The following is a 20,452-nucleotide window of genomic DNA, read 5'->3' as shown; positions in this document are numbered from 1 at the left end:
AAATTAAATTGGTTTTACTTTGAAGAGTCGATCATTTAATTGTTACTTGGTTTATATCATAATTTAACTGATAATCTTCACCATGGGTCGTAATAAAAAGGGTGGACCTCATTCTTCACGTGTACCTACAGTGGCACCAACACAAAGCAATGTATCTAAAGTAGTTAAATCTAGTAGACGGACGAGACAAAATTTATCCAAAAATCTATTGGCCATGAAGTTTATGCAAAGATTAAAACCAGACAATTCGGACATTTGTGATGAGAATAAAGATCTTACATCTACATTGGACACAAAGAGCGATGTTAAATATATTCTTGAAAATAGTTTCGAAATTATTGAGAATTTAAGATTTGGTCGTATCTCTTTTGGAGGGATAAACAAGGAATTGGAAAAACCAGAAGAATATATTATCGACAGTGATTAGAGAAAAATCTAATAATTTAACTTTTCCTTGTAAATAGAACATCAACTTTTTTTTTCTATTCTGTGATTTGTTTGACAATTGACATGAAAACAAACAAGACAATAAAGTTACCGAAAGGAAAACCGTAATTAACTTTGATACATTTTCGCAATTTTTGTCAATATTATTTCAACACTTGACCAACACATTATTATTTTCAACTTTTCTTTTCGTTTGATTATATTGATTCGCAACTGAATTGACAAAAGTTTGATTTAGTTTGACTATTTACATAGAAAATGAAGAAGGTGTGAATGGGGAAAAAAGAGATACAGAGAAAGGTAAAAGAACAAGATCAAAGACAAACGGAAAGATTTTTCTTTCAAGATATTTACATTAATCGATATTACGATTGTGCTTTTTTACTGTACAGGCAAATTTCGTTACTTCTTTTAGTATTTGTTTTCTTTTTGTTTTGTGAATGTGTCAATATCTTAAACATCATTATCCGATTCTCCTGATTCTGGTGGGTCTCCGGCGACTTTACAACAATGGTCAATTGCTTTTTCAAAAGCTTTTTTAACCGCTTTCCTCTCGGCGGGTTTTCTTGATTCTATCAGTTTAGCTTGATCCAGATTCGAGTCTACACCTAAAGGTTCCAACTTATTTCTTGGTAACCATTGCCTGAGAAAAAAAAGAACAAGACAAAAGTATTAATATAACTGTGTAAATGAAAAAGCAAACATCTTCAAGGTGTATAGAATGTAAGAAGTATGGAAAAAAAAATAATAAAAAGAATAAGAAAATACCATGTTCGTTTCGCATCAAAAAATAAAATTAAATATACAGGTCCAATATGTTGTGCTCGTAGTTCGAGTACATCATCAGGAGGAACAGGGATGGGAACTCCTTTATGGAGATATCCAGTCTTTGGCATATCTGGATTAACAATCTGTAGAGAAAAACGAACAAAAAAATTGTTAAAATGATAAAATGATAAAATAATAATAAAAAATTCACCGAATCAGGGAAAATATTAAAGTATAAGAAGCAAGCGGTAAGAGCAAAACATTGAGCTAGGAATCGATGGTAAAAAACAAAGGAAATTAAAGGTAAAAGCAGTAACAGTTATGAGAACAACATTTAGCAAAATTATTATCAGATTATAATAGTCAAGTAATTATAATACAAATGGAATAATTTAAGGAAGAATAAGATGAAAAGGAGAAAAGGAGAAAAGGGTAAACGAGTAACGATAGAAAAAAAAATTCGTACCAGGGCTGGATACCAAGGATATCCACGACACTTGGCCCAAACAAGGTCCAAGGGCTCTAACGGTATCAAGTTCTGACTATCATTTGAAATATCAGATCTCGATGAGCGAGAAGTTGGTCCTGTGAGACAATTAACACAAAACAACAAAGGGATTTGCATTAGTTTCTTTTGTTTTTAAAAGAATTTTAAACAAATGAATAAGGCAGAAAATAAAAACAATACAAAATGTATAACGAAAACGGTAAAAGAAAAAGTGAAGAAAAAAAGTTTAAACAATCAAACAACTGATTTAATTGCTTCATACTACGTACTTGGTGAATTTGTTGGTGTTTCTCGCGCCTCAGAACTTGCTTTGCTACCACATGAAGCTTGTAAGCTCGTTGTCCATGATTGTGATGATCCAGAATATTCAGTTGATGCTGTTGTTGCTGATGATCTTGAGCTTTCAGAATTAAAATCTGAATCACTGGCTGCATTTACTGGAGAGACAAGAAAATTTAACAATAAGAATAGTGTAAAAATAATAATTTCACTAATAAATAGGAAAATGATTGCAATATAATAGATAAAACCATCATCTTCAATCAAAGCCAACATTTAATCAGGCAAGTGAAGCAACAGAAATTTTCAGAATCATTTGAATGCTAAGATATTGATTAATCAAACTATGGTAACAAACTAGTAATAGGTAATTGTTACGGGGAAAAAAAGACTGATCAAAGATAAGTAATAATGAAAGTCCCTGAAAACCAATAAATTTGAGGATTATTATTATTGAGGAAAAAAAAGCAAATTAACATCAGATGATAATGATGAATTTTGTTTGGCGAAAAACAAATTAAATTGTAACGAAGGTTAACCGTTTCTATCAATTAGTATTTTCAGGTAACCATCAAATTTATAAAATGTCAAAGGTATTAACTTTTGACTCTTTGATCGGTGATGATAGTTAATCAAAAATCTATATTGAGCTAATTACTTACTTATGGATCGATAAACTTTGAAACTATCAGTCTGAGGGACAGAAGCTGCAGGGAAAGGAGGATTTTGAGGAGTTTCTAGTGTTGCATTACCAGGATGTGATGTTGTCGCTTGTTTTTTAGTTTGAGATCCTGAGTGTTTCTTGGCTGATCTTTTCCTTCCTGAATAAGGTGAGATTGGAAAGAGAAACGATTCATTAGAGATTATGAAATGATTTAATCAAGAGAAAAGATTAAAATTGATGGGAAAAGTGAAAAGTTTACCTGGTGTCCGATGTTTTATTTTATCACTTAATTCTTGCATTTCTTTGATATCATGATCATTAGATTCTGATGCTGTTTGATAAGATGACATTGATCCATTGTCGTCTTCGATTTTTGGTACGATCGGTTTTTTAAGAGTTACCCTGGCTTCCTGGAAAATACGTTCACTAGCATCTTTCAGCCTGACAGCAGCTTTATAATACAAAGTATCTTTACTGTTATATGACATGCAATTGTTGATCATTAAATCAAAATCGCTTTCAAATTCGGTGAGATTTCTATAAACATTTGACTCAATTTTGGATCTCATTGTTGAAAAGTCCATTGGATGGGAGATGAAATTAAGATAATCGAAAACTTCTTTAGTATCAACTGGCTCTGCAAATATTTTCTGTGTATCCTTTGCCTCTAATTGTGACAATACTTTTCTTAAATGGTGACTTAATGGTTGGAAACTTGTTTCAACAATTAATTGGTGAACTTTAATAAACTCAAGTTTCAATTTTTCTCGTTTTCTTATTAATTCAACCAAAAGTCGAGCTTTCTCTAAATCTTGACGAAGACGTTGTAGATATTTCAATTCATCTCTCATCTTGATCGCTTGTTCATCATTATTTAATTCACTTCCTTTACGTGCTCCTGCATAGGATATTTGAAGTCGACGAAGTAAAAGTACACCGTTTCTGGAATGTCGTTTTAATGTCCAATAACCAAGAAGTCGCTGGATAAATTGATTACGTTTAGGTATATTGATAAGTGAAGCTATTCGAGTTAATCTATCGGCTGGTATGGTCGGGATAGAGACAACAGGTAACACAGATCGTTTTTCGGCTAACATTTTACGAGCTTTACGCATCTTCTCCTTATAAAGTGCTTCATTTTGACATCTTTTAATAAAACTAGAACGAGAATCTTCATCCCCATAGACTCCACTTAAACTAACACCATTCTCATCTGTTGGTGTATGAGTTAAACAATAGGCCACTTTACGTACACTTGCAACGACTCCATTTGGTGTAACTTCTTTACTTGCTTCTAATTTCATGTAAAGTCCAGCCTGTTGAGCACAGGTTACATGAAATGCAACATAACAATTAGTCTTATGGCACTGGATACATGCACCAACCGATTTCTGTTTGCATATGGAACAGGTTAACTTCCACCGGGCAGTAGGAATATTTGTAATGCTATCGATGGGTTCAAGGAAAACGGTATTTGCAAAACAAACTTCAGGTATCCATAGAGCACAAACAACATGAGCCCAACGATTATCATCTGTCTGTTTAAAAGCTCCACCTTTATTTGGACATAAAACACAATCAACAGCTCGAGAGGGAGATTGAAGACACCGTCGACATAACCATTGACCTTCAGGTATATAAGGTACTCCGTAACATTCTTGGTGAACTGCTAAATTACACATATCACAAAAAAGGATAGCATTGGCATTTTGACATTCGCCATCACTGCATATACAACAAACGGCATCTTCATCAATGGCTGGACCCATTTCTTTACCACTATTTTGACTTGAAAAATAAGATTCTTTCTCTAAACGATCCATGAGTAGTTCAAATGTATCTGCAGGCACCTCATTTAAACCGTCAGATTTTCTCTTTGAATTAACTAATTCAAGCCAAGCACAATCTTCTTCATCCATATCATATTCAACCTCTTCATCTAATTCATCAGGAGATTTATCAATAAATCTAAAATATGAGGTGGGTCTTGGTGGTGCATCAGGTGGATTATAATCAGATAGAACACGAAAAGAGGGTTTTGGTAAAACTGGTCCATTTGTTAGAGGTGTTCGTGGTTCTACTGGAGTTTGTTGCTTATTTTTAGATGGTCGACCAAATTTAGCTTTACCTCGATTTTTACCTTTACCACCTTTCCCACCTTTTCCTCCTTTTCCACCTCTACCTGTTTTACCTCCTTTCGGTGTGTTTGTCTCTTCACTTTTCTCTTCTTTAATTTCTTCTTTAGTATCATTCATGGATCCATTTAAACCGAAACCATTTTTGGTATCAACTTGAATAATATCCAAAGGCTCATTGATATTAATTCGATGTACTCTTCCATCTATTTCAATTTCTACCATTCTTTGTGCTTCAGCATAAGTTAACGTTGAATTTTCAGGTCTTGTTCGTTGCATCATCTCCATGTTCAAAACATTTTCCGGTGAATCGGGTTTCTTATGTGTTTTCAGGTCATTTGTCGGTGTTGAAGCAACTGTTGGTACACGTGAAGAGTGAGGTTCACTTTTCCTAGTCGCAGTACGTCCCATGGTGAAGATGTAATGAAATGATTGTTACTTTTTCTCTTTTAAAACAAAACAAGAAGATGACAAGAAGCAAAAAGTTCAACAGTTCCAAAGTGAAGTTGAAAATTTTACTTTTCTAAAAGATGAATAAAGGTGATGGATAACAGAATAATATGAGGTCACTTTAAATATTATAACGATGCTTTTTGATGCAAGTGAAAAATAAAAAAAAAGCAAAAGTTTCTTCTTCTTATGTACAGATGAGTCTTTTGATGATTTAGAAAACAATCAACATCATCAACCAAAACGACCACCGGACTTAATGTGTTAATGTATCCTAATGGATAAGAAGGAGGCAAAAATAGAAATACAAATAGAAATAGAAAATTAAGAGAATATTATTAACAGAGAGAAAAGAAAATGGGTAAAAAAGAGATAATAATTGTTTCTACATCTTCTCTAAGGATGTTGGATCAAGAAGATGAGGTATAAAGGTAAAAAGGTAAAGAAAAAGAGAGAGAGAAAGAGGCAAAAGCTGATTAATACATGTGTTTAAAAAGGAGCTTCAATTGTGGGTTTGGGTTTAGAATAGAAAAAAAAATTGACAAATGATTTTAAAAGAGAAAAGGCCTTAACCGGGCGAAGAATAGAAATTGAAATAGAAAATGATTAACTAAACATAGAATATAAATAATTACCTTATTCCCACCGTGGAAGATGATATTTACAGTTAAACTGATAAATAACAAAACAGAAAGGGTTACAATTAAACATAATCAATTAATTAAATTAACAAACAATTTTCACAATAAACAACAAAAAATGATTGACATTTTTTTACGATCAATCGGAAAAATCGATCACATCAAAAATCAATCGAATATTTTTTTTCTTCTAAAATCGATTCGTTTAGTGTTATTCGCAAACAGTAGATGTCACTTTTGTCGCTGGTTCTTTTTTCAATCTTAATCAACATTGAGATAATTTATCATCAACAATCAAAGAGTAATTAACTGATTGTAATTTATAAAAGTTAATTATCTATCTACTCATCTATCTCCACTTGTCTGTGTTTTCTTTGAGAAGGTCATTTGAAAAATACTAAGATTATTTTGATTGTTTTCTCTTTTTTTTCGTCTTCTCTTTGGTTATTTTGCTTTTTGTTTTTCTATTCACTTTTTAATTGTTTTCTTTTTTTTTGTCTCTCGTGCTTTTTTTGTTAATTGTTTTTGTTGTTTTGCTGATTTCTGTTAATCATCATGGAGGAAATTCATGGAATTTATCAATCACCTTTATCCCAAAGATATGGAAGCTTGGAAATGCGAAAAAATTTCAGTGATGATAAGAAATTTTCGACTTGGCGATTGTTGTGGGTTAATTTGGCTAAAGCTCAACAAGCTTTGGGAATTAATATTAGTGATGAACAAATTAACGAAATGGAGGCAAATGCCGATAAAATTGACTTTGAATTTGTGGCTCAAGACGAAAAACGTACCCGTCATGATGTTATGGCTCATGTACATGAATTTGCTTCCCGTTGTGTTAAGGCTGCACCGATAATCCATTTAGGAGCAACAAGTTGTTTCGTTGGTGATAATACCGATTTAATCCAAATTAAGGATGGATTTAACATTTTGCTTCCTCGATTAGCTCGTTGTATTGATCGGTTAACCAAATTTGCTCGCAAATATCATGACTTACCAACCTTGGGGTACACACATTTCCAACCAGCGCAACTTGTCACCGTCGGTAAAAGAGCCTGTTTATGGATTAACGATCTTCTTATGGACTTGAAAAATTTCGAGCGAGTTCGCAATGAATTGAGATTTCGAGGTGCAAAGGAACCACTGAACTCAGGCTTCTTTCCTTCAATTGTTTAACAACGATGAAGAAAAGGTTAAAAAGTTGGATGATTTGGTTACTCGTTACTCTGGATTCGATTCAAGTTTAATTGTTTGTGGACAAACATATTCTCGTAAAGTTGATGTTGAGGTTTTGGGTGCAATCGCAGGCCTTGGATCGACAATTCATAAAATTTGTACCGATTTACGTTTATTGGCCCATATGAAAGAGATCGAGGAACCATTTGAAGAGACACAAATCGGCTCAAGTGCTATGCCTTATAAACGTAATCCAATGAGGTCGGAAAGATGTTGTTCATTAGCCCGACATCTCATGGGAATCATGTCTTCGGCATTAAACACTCATTCGGTACAATGGATGGAAAGGACACTCGATGACAGTGCAATTCGTCGGGTTATCATACCAGAAGCTTTTATCACTGCCGATGAAGTTTTAATCACTTTACAAAATGTTTGCGAAGGTTTCATTGTTTATCCCGCTGTAATTGAAAGAAACATTAACCAAGAATTACCATTTATGGCCACCGAAAATGTGATCCTTGCGATGGTTAAAAAAGGTGCCAATCGACAAGAGTGCCATGAAATGATTCGACAATTGTCCCATGAAGCCGCTCTTCAAGTTAAACAATTTGGTAAAAACAATGACCTTTTGGATCGAATTGAAAAGCACCGATACTTTGAACCAATCAAAGATGAATTGAGACAATTAACTGATGCTAAATCGTTTGTTGGTCGAGCACCAAGACAAGTGGTTGAATTTATCAGAGCTGAAGTAGAACCAGCAATTCACCCTTATCGTAATCTGATGAGTGTAAAAGCGAGTGTTACTAAATAGATTGTGCGATTAGATTGATGATTATCACTGCAATAATCAATTCAACAATCTATTGAATAAACATGACAACAAACTGGCAATCATTATCAATATATATATGAGTTCTAATTGTAATTTTATAATTGGATTAACGATTAGTTTATATAAAAAAATGAAAATCTATTGAAATTTACAAGAATTTTGTTTTGTAACTAACTAATTTAACAACATGATTAATTACATCCGGAAATAATAGTCAATTAATGTTGAGAATGCAGCGAATCCGGTAGCACCCCAAAGTCCAGCTCTTGGTCCAGCTCGAAGACCGATAACACCTCCAACTATTCCCCCAGCGATTGTACCATTTGTCCAATGGCTTTTACCACGATACGATTCGAGTGTACATTCCGTACATGCGAACATGGCTCCAAGAATAGCGAAACTTTTGGCATTAGATAACATTCTACCTTTCATATCTTGTAGAACCATTTTAACAGTTTGTTTCTCTGGTTCAGCCATCGTTGCCTGTGGACCAACGGAGGCCAAAAAAAGACCCATAACAGCACCGAATCCATAACCGGCAACCCCGCTCATGACAGTTCGAAAGGCACAACTTTCCATCGCCTTCTCAACAATAACTTCCTCCTGCTAACAGCTCCTCTTCCCAACATAAATGGAACAATTGCCTTATTATAATTCCATTTGTCGGGACTGTACATTTTAGTCAATTCCTAGAATAGAATTTGAGTAAACAAGATGAGCGGACAACAAAAAAAAAAACGAAAACAAAATTTATATTAAAACAAAACAATCAACACAATTGGAGATGAAAAAAAATGAGAGATTACAAAAGATGGAAAAATCTAAAGCCGATCAACTTACGGTAAAAGGATCACTTGATTGACTAGATAAACCTTCAGAATCATTGGTTGAACTGTTCATTGTAACATTAATTAAAAGAGCAAATTGATTAATACAATTAAAAAATTAAGAGGAAATCATTTGTTTTGATTTGGAAACAAAAAATGTGGCTAAGACTCAAATGTCAGCTCAACATTTTCACTTTGAGCTGATTTTTTTTCGGCTTAAAGTTCAAGCTACATATGAAAATGGACTTAATTGTTCAGTTAATTGTGTTTGTTTAAATTTGGTTAGGTTAGATCTTCACTAGTAAGGGTCATCATGGCCGCAGAAAGGCCCGGAGGCCTAATAAAATCAAACCGAACCTTAAGCCGAAAAAAGAATTAGCTGAAAATGGAAAATGTTGAGCTGACATAATCTTTAGTCTTATCCAAATTTGAATTGTTTACAGTTAAAGGTTTCGAGTTGTAATAAGAAATAATAATCGATTGGTATTTAATTTTCTTTACTTTTTAGTATTAAAGGAACAAATCAAATATGGACAATCGGAAGCCAATGAGAATTTGTAACTTGTGTTTCTATCATGAGGATAAATCATCTCGCAATTTTTCTCGACATGCAACCAAAATTCATGGTGGAATCACAGATTATAGGATAGAGTATTTAGATGAGGATGAATTACAAGAATTGCGAGCAAAATGGGCTCTTTTCAAGATAAATCGTTACAGAAATGTGGTAGGTATGACATTTTCTATTCTTTTCATTAAATTCTCCTCTTTTGTTTTATTCTTTCCATACTAAATTGGTTCTTCCTTTTTGTTTCTCTCAATCTCTCTATTCTAGTCACCGATTAACTCCTCATCAACAACTACACCATCTACTTCATCCTCATCTTCATCATCGGCATCAATTTCCATTTCACCATCTACATCAGCATCTATATTATCCCAACATTCGCGACAACAATCACGTCAACATTCACGCCAATCACAACATCAACAACACAATCACCAAGACCACATTCATCATCAATTACTATTACAACAGCAACAACACCAAAACCAAAACCAACAACAATCACAGCAACAGCAACAACAACTGATACTACAACCTTCATCAATTCATCATGTAGACCCTAAATCATACAGGTATCAACAACAAACCATTGACAATTTATCACCTCACCAACTACATCGGGCATTGAAAAAGCAAAATGCAAAATATAATGTTGTCAACCTACTATTCAATTCAAGGGAAACAAATGAAGCATTTTTCTCACAACTAATCAACTCCTGAATTGAACCAATTCAATCAAAAAAAAGCCCACCAACACACATGATGAGTTTAAAAATACTAAGACAATGTTTTTTGTACAATAATAATAATAATAAAATCCAATAATATTAAAGGAAAAAGATATGAATCAACATCAAATGATAACAGTCACATCCTTGTAATGATTGCAGATGAAAACAATCAAATAACACTAATGAATCATTAGTAATGATTAAAACGATGAAGATGAAGATGATAAAGATACGCTTTTACTACACATGGTCAAGTAAATTTACAATTTATTAATTGTTTAATTTAGTGTTTTATTATTATTGAACAATGGAAGTGATTACCAATAAGATTGAGAATCTTTTCTCAGGAGGTTATCATGAACCTCGAGTATCTGATTACTTTTTAATCAATCATCCAAAATGGCACATTGCTACTTTCTTGTCAATCTATTTGTTAATTGCTGCTAAATTAGGTTCGATTTTAGGTTCAACGGGAAAGTCATACAATTTACGACCTTGGATGTTGGTCTTAAATGGACTTAACTTTGGTGTTTACGGTATTGCGATACCAATTATCGGATGGTTGACAAATTTTGGTGTCACTTGTTGGGCTTGTACCGAGCCCAAAGACGGTGCTTTCATTGAGGAAACTTTATTACGTCTTAGTTACACTTACCTGTGGATGAAAATGGCCGATATGATGTCCACTCTTGTCATGATTTTAAGAGCTAAACCAGGCCAAAAGCCGATCCTTCATGCCCTGAGAAACTCTTGTCTCATTTTAGTTGTTTACTTTGGCCTTCGCATGTACGCTAGAGGCTCATTCCTATTTCTACCCTTTACCGATGACATTTTATCGATATTATAGTCGACTTTGAGTCGAGCAAAATGAAGTTGAATTTAGAGTCATATCGTCCAGTCAAGTGTACCAACTGATAGATTTTCTGATTTTGACTTTAGAATAAAAAGTTTCAGTTAGCCCCAAAGAAAACTGAAAATGCAGTTTTCAAAGAGAAATGTTTGTACGAGCCTCGTACTACGAGACTTATGCAAAACTTTTTTTCTGTTTGGATTCAATTAATTGCTGCAATTTAGATGACAAGTGAATCGATGAAGCATCGACTTCGATTTAGTTGATGAGTCGACTTAGAGCCGAGTGAGTCGAAAAAACTTACGAGTCAGTCGTCAGTGTTTCGACTCGCTTGTGTATCTAAAAAAATATCCGATATTCTTGTACCCGATATTTGGATCTTCGTTTGTAAACATTGAGAATTGAATTGTAAACATTTCCATTTTTAAATGTCAATTTAAATTGTTGTTAATTTGATTGTTTTTGGTTAAATTGCAAGTTAGATTAATTGTTTCTTAATTGTGATTCAGTTTTCAGCCCAATGGAGGAAAGAAAACGTTCAAAAGGAAGTGGAACAAGTGGTAAATCAGGTGATAAAATGGATTCCATTTCTGATGAAGTTCGTCAAGATATTAAAGAAGCTTTTAAATTGTTTGATCGTGATAATAAAGGAACCATCGAGATAATCAATTTGAAATTAGCCATGAGAGCTCTTGGATTTGAGCCAAAAAAGGAAGAGATTAAAAAGATCACTGCTGAATTCGTTAAAGAAGGCAAAGGATTGGTTGGTTATGATGATTTCTATAATTTGATGACTCGAAAAATGATGGAGAAAGACATTAATGATGAGATAATTAAAGCCTTCCAATTGTTTGATTTAACCGATTCTGGTAAAATACGATTCGAAGATCTGAAAAAGGTCTCCCAGGAATTGGGTGAAAATATAAGTGATGATGAGCTTCGAGAAATGATTCTTGAAGCAGATCGAGATGAAAATGGTTATGTTGACAAGGAAGAGTTTCTCAGAATCATGAAGAAAACTTGTCTCTATTAATTGACAATCAATTAATTAACATCTCTCTCTATGAATATATTTATCTGCTTCTACTTAATATTGACTCAATCAATCAATATATTTTTAATTGTTCCATCGCTTTTGTCTCAATCGTCGATTTTTATGTTCAACAACAATTATTGTTAAACGTTGAAAAGCTTAACCATATTGACCAAAGAAAATTGGATATTTAATTGTATCACCTTTGTTTCCAATTTAATTTCCATGTTTAACTTGATTCTCATGTAATCTCTTGTGTGTTCATAACCTTTAATTGCCAAATGATTGTATCCATTTGATATTCTTGTTAAAATCCATTATATATATAAAATAAATAAGTTTGCATTTGATGTATTGTAATAATATTTCAATTGACGATGATAATTGATTGAGATAATAACAATTAAAACTCAATCAAAAAAAAAAGGAAAAAACAATATAAAGAGTTAATTATAATTATGTGAGTTTTGATTTTGTAATGGAAACAAAAAGAAAACAAATAATCAAATAATAATAATAGTAATAATCGCAAGAGATTATATAATTGTTAGGGATGATTAGAAAGGCATTTTAAGGTGAGAAACCGAGAGGGAATAATGAAAATTAATCGGCAACGGGAAAGTTTAAATTTCTCCGAAATTGATGTGACCAGTTTCCATGGCGTGTTGTCGAGCACCGATTTGCCCTTGAAGACCAGTATTACAAGTTAAACATTTGAGAGTAAAATTTTGAACATCGGTAAATTGTCGACTAGCTTTGGCCTCACTGGCCAATTCTAATGCCATAGAAAGTATAAAATCATCGGTAATCGGGAAAATTGTGACCATTCGGTTAACACGATCAACAGGTTCGAACATTAATGGATCATAATGAATTCCATCGTAAATAATCAAAATTCTATTTGAATAATCTCTGTCTTCACCGAAACGATTTAGTCTAGTATTTTGTGTATCAACAACAACAATCTCAATAGAATAATGATTTGAGAGAATAGAAATTTCAATAGCACCACCCCAATGGTTATCATTTAAAATCCATTTGACATAATCCGAATTTGATTTACCTAGAAAAGCTTCATTATAGAATATTGGATCACCGGCAACCGTATTAGCGATTATCTTTCTCAATGAGGTTCCAGAACTTTCCTCGTATCGACCATTGGTTAAGCAGAAATTGATACTTGTAAAGAGACACGAATTGTTTGCAGGTACAACTCTTCGCAATAAGACACCTTTAGATGATTCAGATTTGTTAATTGATTCTTTCGGTTTAATGGAGCAAGTTGATGATTTAAATGAAGTTGAGGGTTGAGGTGATGATCTTAAGGTGGACGGTGGTGGCATCGTTACGGAAGAGGAAGAGGAAGAAGAAGAAGAAGATAAATGTTCACTTATATTTATCTCTTCAATTATTATAATCTCTTTGGGTGAAGATAGAACATCAAGTATTTTAGAAGAATTATTTTCTAAATTAACTGTAACTGGAGGGTAACCACGACGAATTCTCAATCTTTCCGGTGAAATTTTGGTTAATTGTAATACGGCTTCTTTTAGGTCTCCTATTGTACTTTCTTCAGTCAGGTAATTTAAACTAACGATTCCAGTCTTAGTTTTACAGCGAATTGGTAATATTTTAGCATCCATGTTTAAGTAGAAAAGAAGAAGAAAAAAATTGTAATTACAAATTTAAATACCAATAAGTCAAAAGTGATTAAGAAAAAACAAAATGTTGACAACAAAAAATATGATCGCTTTTTAGATTTTGCTCTTAGTTTAGACACTTTGGGCTATTTTCACGAAAGTTTCTCGAATAATAGTCAACCCAAAATTTGAATCAAATTAAATTAAATGAATGAGTTTGTTGATTAATTGATTAATTTTATTTTTAATTGTTCGTGTTATTGATTTGATTGTTTGGAGAATTTTCTAGTTTAGATTTAAATTCTTGGGTGTTTGCTTGGTTCTCGCTGTTTCTTCAACCATCTCTGTTACCTTTTCTCGGCTTACAGAAGATCTTAATTGTTGTGATATCTTTTTAACTCTTTCATGTAAATCAATATCTTCCAATAGATTGTCAACCATTTTATGGATATCATTCTCATCATATCGAAATGGTTCAACTCGATAGCCAAGCTTTAAATCATCTATACGCTGAGCATTATCCAGTTGATCAAAAAACAGCGGCATCACAATCATTGGTTTACCAAAATAAAGAGTCTCAACAATTGTATTGTTACCTCCGTGAGTAATTACCAAATCAACTTTTGGTAAAATGGCAATTTGATTGACATAATTATCACCCCACATATTTTCAGATAAAGTCAATTGGTCACCTCGAGGTCCTTTTGATACAATGAAACGATGTTTACTCTTACCAAAAGTGTTTAACAATTTTTTCATTAGCTCGATATGAGCTGAACCAAGTGAACCCATTGAGAGATAAATTAATTTTCCTGATCTATTGGTGAGCGATTCTGGTAAAACAAACGTTGAATTATCGGCTTCTCGTATTGAAAAGTCCATTCGAATCCAATTTTTAGGCGGTGGACCAAGATCAGTATAATCTAAAGCTTCGGGATAGATGTAAATTCCAAAATATTTGGCAAATGCTCGGAAAGCGAACATGTTTGGAGCCTCGAGGCCAAAAGAATGGAACCAATCGTCAAATTGTGTTATTATTTGCTGGTGGAGAGCAAGTTCTTTATCATGATATTGTTTCCATAGACTTTTGTCACTATGAACTGAGAATCCAGTTCCAGCAGGTAAACCGTACTCATAGAAGATGCTGACTGGATTAGCGGAGAAAAGAGGAATACACGGAATTGGACTTTGAACGAAAAGCGGGATTGAAAAGATTATATCACCAATTAGAATGTCGGGTTTAAGGTTATCGATAATCTTTCTCAATGTTTTATCCAATAACTTGAGCTCATCTATTAGAGTTGTTATCATACCATTGTCGGCTTCTGACCAAGTATCCAATCTCTCCATTGGGGTCAATTCCATTTTCGACATAAATTGTACAATGAAGCCCAAGAAAACTTCCGAATTGGCCTCGGTAAAAGAATCATCGAAATCTTCAAGTGCGATAAACTTAATACCGCGTTTCTCGACTGTCTGTTGGTGTTTTCGCCGATTAGTAAAGTAAACATCATTTCCACGCTTAAGAAGAGCCTCACCGAAACCAAGAGCCGAATTCAAGTGACCGATTCTAGACAAAAAAATCGATCAAAATGATCCAAGATGAACTAATTAATTCGACCATTCATTTCATCGGTAATTTACAATTAAGAGAAAACAATTAACCATTATACTTACGCATCAACCGAAGTTAACAAAATTTTCACTGGACCATCAACCATTTTCACCAACAATTGTTTCAATTACTATTATATTAGCTCAAGACAGTAATTAACTTTCTCTGGTTAACCTTAATTACAAATCTTTGTTAATTGTAAATCTTCATTAAGGAAAATGTATCCACTTTGATATTGTCACACCTATTTTTCAATTGATTATAATCAATCCCCCATCCAAAGGTGATAATCGTGGTGACAATTAAAACAATAGGCACTTGAAACAATAATTCAATCTGATCAAAATAAACCATTAGATTGAATTAATCAAGAAAAGGATAAATTTTCCTGTATTAAATTAATCTTGATTCAAAGAAACATTGATTAAACTGTTTCTAATCTGATTTGGTCTAAGTACAAATCAATAATCAAAGTTAATTGCTGATTATTCAACAATCAATATGTTCAATATTTTTGAATCAATTATTTTCCTGACAATTGATTAACTTTAATATTTGTTGATTTAGCTAATTGATCAAAGTGATTTTATCAACTTGAGTGTAATTTATTTTAAGCCAAGGTAAAAACTATTTTCAATCAAAGTAATTTGAGTACATCAAGAGTCAAATCAATAATAATCGTCCTTTAATTGTACAATTTAATCTTAAATTTTGAGAGAAATTAAAAGCATTTTGATTAAGAAACGAATTAAGAAAAGCAAATTAAAAAAAAAGTAAATTAAACGGGACTAATTCCAGTTCGAGCTACTTGTTCAATCATCTCTGCGACTTTGTGATGATTTTGTGTCGATTTTAATTTTCTCGAAAATTTTTTAATTCTTGCGTGTAAATCAACGTCTTGAAGTAAATTGTCAACTTTGACCTGAATTTCCGCCTCGTCGTAAACAAATGGATTAACCCGAACACCAAGATTCAAGTCCACAAACCTTTGAGCGTTGTCCAGTTGATTGAAAAATAGCGGCATTAACATCATCGGCTTACCAAAGTACAAACCCTCATAGATCATTTCATTGTGACCATGAGAGATAATCAGATCGACAGCCGACATAACAGCAACTTCGTCAAGATCATTTTTACCCCACATATTATCAGGTAAGGTCAATTGGCTTCCATATGGACCTTTGTAAACGATGAAACGATGTTTACTTTTACCGAAAGTGTTGATTAAACGATTCATTATAGCGACATGAACTCTGGTCGCAGTACCGATACACAGGTAGATCAAAGCACCGGGTTTTTTGGCCAATTTTTCGGGCATTCGGAATCGACGTCCACTAGATTTTCGCATAATTGGATCAAGTCGAACCCAATTAGTTGGAGTCGGACCAAGGTCAGTGTAATCTAAGACCTCTGGATAAATGTAAATACCAAAGTGTTTAGCAAAAGTGCGATGTAAATTCATATCGGTCACTTGAAATCCAAAATTCGAATACCATTCGTTAAAATGACCGCAAATACGTTCGTTGATCACTTTCTCTTTTTCTCGATATTTTTCCCATAAACTTCTGTCCCCATGGACTGAAAATCCAGTTCCCGATAGAAGTCCATACTTGACGTAAAGTCCAAGCGGGTTCACTGAATAAACTGGAATACAGGGAATTCTGTCTTCCATAAAAAAGGCCGGAGGATAAATTGTGTCACCAATAATAAGATCAGGCTTCAAATCGACGGCCAATGATCGCAACAGTCTATCGATTACAACGAGCTCTCTTAAAAGAGCGACCAAAATTTGAGTATCTTCACCTGACCAACTATTTAACCTTTCCAATGGCGGCATATTGACCTTGGTCATTGATCGGGTCATACAAGGGATAACCACATCGCCGATTAACTCGCCATAATTTGGATCGATTTCTTCAAAAGCGATAAATTTAAGTCCAATAGCTTCCGCTGCGAACTGATGTTTCCGTCTATTAGTAACATAAACATCGTTCCCACGACTATGTAAAATTGTGGCGATATTAAGAATCGATCCAACATAATCAGTTCTTGAAAGAGAAGAAAAAAATTAACAATTAACCATAAATGATTAGTGAATATTGGAAAATGAAACAATTAACTTACCCATCAAGTGAAATGAGTAAAATCTTTGGCGGTGCTCGAGCCATTTTGTCAACAATTAACAATCGCACTTAATTGTCACCACGTTAAAAATTGTCCCTCTCCACTGATTGTTGATTAAATATTAACCCTTTCATCTTGGAAACCGTTGATTTTGTTTTAATTGTTGATCAAAAATAATCATAACCATCATCTTACTGATTAACCTTTTTATCCAATCATTTAACTCAAAAAACTTACAATTAGTTAACCAATTTGATTACTGACATAATGTTGATCATTACAATTCACCTTCATTGGTAAGATAATTTGATCAGAATTGATTAGGAAAAAAATTAATCTTAGCTAAAAGATTAATGTGATTATCTTGACAATCAATTATCTAATTAGCCAATTTAAATTGCAATTCCAACAGCTAATCAAATTGCTTCCAGTTTAACTAATCAACAATTTTCATCCCAATCAATCGGAAAATAGAGTTTAAATTTTTCATTGATTAAATTTGATTTAATTATTAATAGTTTTTCATTTTTGTGACATTAACCTGTCAATTAAGTTAATCAATTGGATCAACTTTTTGATTACATTTTAATTAAAATTTGTTAACTTGTTTACCTTTTTTTAAACTTGAATTGAAAGTTGAAAAGTTTGTGACAATCATCAAAAAATTTGATCATCATGAATGTAATTAAATTATTATGATCAACAATCAAGTTTTGGAAAATGATTAAAGTGAAATTGGTAAACAAAAGCAATTAAGTCAACAATCAAGAATGACAAATATTAAAGTTAAAGTTTTTTTATTAGCCACAATTAAATTATCATTACATTGATTGGAAAACCAAATTAAGTATAAAAGTGGACATTAACTGACCTCTAATGATTGACAAGATCACAAATATAACTTTTATCATCTAATTTATCAACTTTTTGATTATAAATTCCGGTAATTTGCTGATGATAAGGTAAGATAATTGAATGATGTTTAATGATTGACGGCCAATCACAAGTTCCAGTGTAAAGAAAGTTTGACCAGAGGTCAATCATGTACGATGAAACCGCTCGATCGGTATCGGAATAATGTGAACAGTATCGATATGGATAAGCAAATATTAGCGACACATCTTCCGTGTGATAAGCACCAAGTAATTGAGCGAGATCAAGGTCACCAAGATGATTGGACTTGTAGGTATAAGAGTAAAGGTAAACCCGATTGTATTTGGACCATGAATAGGCCAGATTAAGATTTGGACAATGCCAACATAAATCATTGAATAAGGAGAAAACCGATTCAGCGATTGACCTTAGGTCACCCGATTTAGCGGTATGGAAATAATATTCAAGGATTCTTTCAACGTTATCGGTTGAATTGTTTCTCAAAACGGCATTTATCTGGTTTCTCATTGAATCTTTGGTATAAGTTACATTCCAGGTCACTTTGGTTATTCCTCGAGCCGATTCAACTGGAACTCTACCTAAGAGGATTGAAATATCTTTACGAAAATTACCTTTAGCCAACATGGAATCAGGAGATTCAGGGAACATGATATCACCATAATGAGGAAGGAAAATTTCAATTGAACACATTTCCTTCCAGAAGAAAATTTCCTTAATCACATCAGGTTGAAATTCAACTAAATCGAATGCATCTTTAGCTAATAGACAATCAATCTCATCTTGAGTTAACTGGTCATTCTCACCATTTGGACCATACGAACGAGTGGTCAAGTTATCAACCTTATTGGAATAAGTTGAATCTCTACAACCAACAGTTTGAAGAAATTTTCTCGTCTTTACCAATGCTTCAGAACGGGAATCAGTTGCTGACCTTTGAATGGCCGCACCAGATAAAATGATTGCATTTTTAAACAAATACCTTGATTGGGTTGAGAAAAGGTGAAGAGCGGCAAAAGTTGCACCCGATGAATGGCCAGAAAGTGTACTTGACCAGGATCACCACCGAAAGCGGCAATATTTTGCCTAACCCAAATAAGTGCCGCTCTCTGATCATACAAAGCCTGATTACCTGGAATCAATTGATCATGTCCATACATTAAACCAAACAAACCAAGTCGATAATTGAAAGTGACCACCACCGTATTGGCCATTGATGATAAATGTCCACCATAAAAAAGTGGATCAGCTGAAGAAAGGTAAACAAATGCACTCCCATGAATATGAACTGATACAGGTAAAGATGATGGTCCATTCAAACTGACCAATGGTGTGTAAACATTGATATATAAACAATCCTCGGAAATTGGAACCTGAGATAAATTCCAGATTAATGAAATTTTCTGCATACAGGCAGCACTAAATTCAAATGCCTCATAAATTGTTTCATTTTCTTGACCATTACTAGAATTAGATGGATAATAAACATTTCCATTGGAATTGAATTGTTTACTGACCAGTGGTCGAGGTTTTCTAAATCGTAATTTACCAATAGGAGGTTGAGCATAGGGTATACCAAGAAAATGGGCAATTTTGTGTCCCTTTAATTTACGAACGAAACCTTTTATTCTTGACCATTTAGTGGACACTATTGGCTCTTCATCTTCCCAAATATTATCATCATCGTTTTCATCATTCTCATCCTCATCCTCATCCTCATCCTCATAATCATCATCATCATCATTACACTGATAATAATTAAAATGATTTCCATCATGATCACTTTCAATTGATTTATTATTCCAATTGTTATTATTATTGTTGATGGTCAATTGGTCAGTTGAATCTTTTTCATCATCATGGTCACTATTACAATCAACATTGTTAATCTTTATGGTCACAATTAAAAAGATTACAACAATTAAGGTTAACAATAAAATGGGTAAACAGTTAACTCTCATCATTATTTTTTCCTTCTCGTTTCTTTGCCAGTTAATTAAGTTAATTGTTACTTTTAAATTGTTACTGTAAACAATTGTTACTATTGTTATTATCAGATTACCTTTTGATCACTTTAATTAAAAGTTAATTGTTTATTGTTGAATGTGTGGTTACAATTAAAATGGTTAATTTTCAATCTCTCAACAGTTGCCGTTATTAACTATACATATGATTAACTTTCCATCATCTTAATTAATTAATTCTAGGTAACAATTAAAACGCCCTGTGGAAAACCTCAAGTGGATTTTGCTTTGTTAATTACAATT

At 33.2% G+C, this 20,452-nt stretch overlaps 8 protein-coding genes across 11 annotated transcripts; 3 read left to right on the top strand and 5 right to left on the bottom strand.

Annotated features, from left to right (window-relative positions):
• Window positions 1–569: 569 nt before the first annotated feature.
• On the bottom strand, window positions 570–6,045 carry LOC128394846 (peregrin-like). 3 transcript variants are annotated; one of them, XM_053355214.1, is made up of 7 exons: window positions 5,887–6,045; window positions 2,926–5,525; window positions 2,665–2,823; window positions 1,993–2,160; window positions 1,682–1,800; window positions 1,216–1,358; window positions 570–1,090 (listed from the first exon to the last, which is right to left on the bottom strand). In XM_053355214.1, the coding sequence occupies exons 2-7, from the start codon at window positions 5,210–5,212 to the stop codon at window positions 901–903; spliced, it is 3,066 nt and encodes a 1,021-aa protein (XP_053211189.1). In that variant the 5' UTR covers window positions 5,213–5,525; window positions 5,887–6,045; the 3' UTR covers window positions 570–900. The 3 variants fall into 3 exon arrangements, with proteins under 3 accessions (XP_053211189.1, XP_053211190.1, XP_053211192.1); XM_053355215.1 differs by having other exon boundaries at window positions 2,755–2,823; XM_053355217.1 differs by lacking the exons at window positions 570–1,090; window positions 1,682–1,800 and having other exon boundaries at window positions 1,253–1,358.
• Window positions 6,046–6,188: 143 nt separating this feature from the next.
• Window positions 6,189–8,063, top strand: LOC128394848 (adenylosuccinate lyase-like). The gene is given in 2 exon segments (XM_053355220.1): window positions 6,189–7,037; window positions 7,039–8,063. Coding segments are annotated over 2 exon segments (1,437 nt in total). The 5' UTR covers window positions 6,189–6,447; the 3' UTR covers window positions 7,886–8,063.
• LOC128394853 (mitochondrial import inner membrane translocase subunit Tim22-like) lies at window positions 7,969–8,919 on the bottom strand. Its single transcript, XM_053355225.1, is given in 3 exon segments — window positions 7,969–8,511; window positions 8,514–8,595; window positions 8,747–8,919. Coding segments are annotated over 3 exon segments (552 nt in total). The 5' UTR covers window positions 8,807–8,919; the 3' UTR covers window positions 7,969–8,101.
• Window positions 8,920–9,062: 143 nt separating this feature from the next.
• On the top strand, window positions 9,063–11,123 carry LOC128394851 (circadian locomoter output cycles protein kaput-like). 2 transcript variants are annotated; one of them, XM_053355224.1, is made up of 2 exons: window positions 9,063–9,464; window positions 9,569–11,123. In XM_053355224.1, exon 2 carries the CDS (start codon window positions 10,340–10,342, stop codon window positions 10,877–10,879), a length of 540 nt encoding a protein of 179 aa, XP_053211199.1. In that variant the 5' UTR covers window positions 9,063–9,464; window positions 9,569–10,339; the 3' UTR covers window positions 10,880–11,123. The 2 variants fall into 2 exon arrangements, with proteins under 2 accessions (XP_053211199.1, XP_053211198.1); XM_053355223.1 differs by having other exon boundaries at window positions 9,063–9,460; window positions 9,569–10,140.
• A 142-nt stretch (window positions 11,124–11,265) lies between these two features.
• On the top strand, window positions 11,266–12,265 carry LOC128394854 (uncharacterized). The gene has a single exon (XM_053355226.1). It carries the CDS (start codon window positions 11,403–11,405, stop codon window positions 11,913–11,915), a length of 513 nt encoding a protein of 170 aa, XP_053211201.1. The 5' UTR covers window positions 11,266–11,402; the 3' UTR covers window positions 11,916–12,265.
• Window positions 12,266–12,267: 2 nt separating this feature from the next.
• LOC128394850 (ubiquitin thioesterase OTU1-like) lies at window positions 12,268–13,661 on the bottom strand. The gene has a single exon (XM_053355222.1). The coding sequence runs from the start codon at window positions 13,556–13,558 to the stop codon at window positions 12,539–12,541; it is 1,020 nt and encodes a 339-aa protein (XP_053211197.1). The 5' UTR covers window positions 13,559–13,661; the 3' UTR covers window positions 12,268–12,538.
• A 110-nt stretch (window positions 13,662–13,771) lies between these two features.
• On the bottom strand, window positions 13,772–20,276 carry LOC128394881 (uncharacterized). Its single transcript, XM_053355251.1, is given in 5 exon segments — window positions 13,772–15,125; window positions 15,233–15,285; window positions 15,955–17,170; window positions 18,169–19,234; window positions 19,237–20,276. Coding segments are annotated over 5 exon segments (4,533 nt in total). The 5' UTR covers window positions 20,150–20,276; the 3' UTR covers window positions 13,772–13,840.
• LOC128394849 (uncharacterized) lies at window positions 15,839–17,452 on the bottom strand. Its single transcript, XM_053355221.1, has 2 exons — window positions 17,295–17,452; window positions 15,839–17,218 (listed from the first exon to the last, which is right to left on the bottom strand). The coding sequence occupies exons 1-2, from the start codon at window positions 17,336–17,338 to the stop codon at window positions 15,949–15,951; spliced, it is 1,314 nt and encodes a 437-aa protein (XP_053211196.1). The 5' UTR covers window positions 17,339–17,452; the 3' UTR covers window positions 15,839–15,948.
• Window positions 20,277–20,452: the final 176 nt, after the last annotated feature.

Source organism: Panonychus citri, unplaced genomic scaffold (genome assembly GCF_014898815.1).
Source record: "Panonychus citri isolate SS breed McGregor unplaced genomic scaffold, ASM1489881v1 Contig00140, whole genome shotgun sequence".
Classification (NCBI taxonomy): Eukaryota; Metazoa; Arthropoda; class Arachnida; order Trombidiformes; family Tetranychidae; genus Panonychus; species Panonychus citri.
Note: the sequence above shows the minus strand (reverse complement) of the source record. Positions and strands in the feature narration are given on the sequence as shown.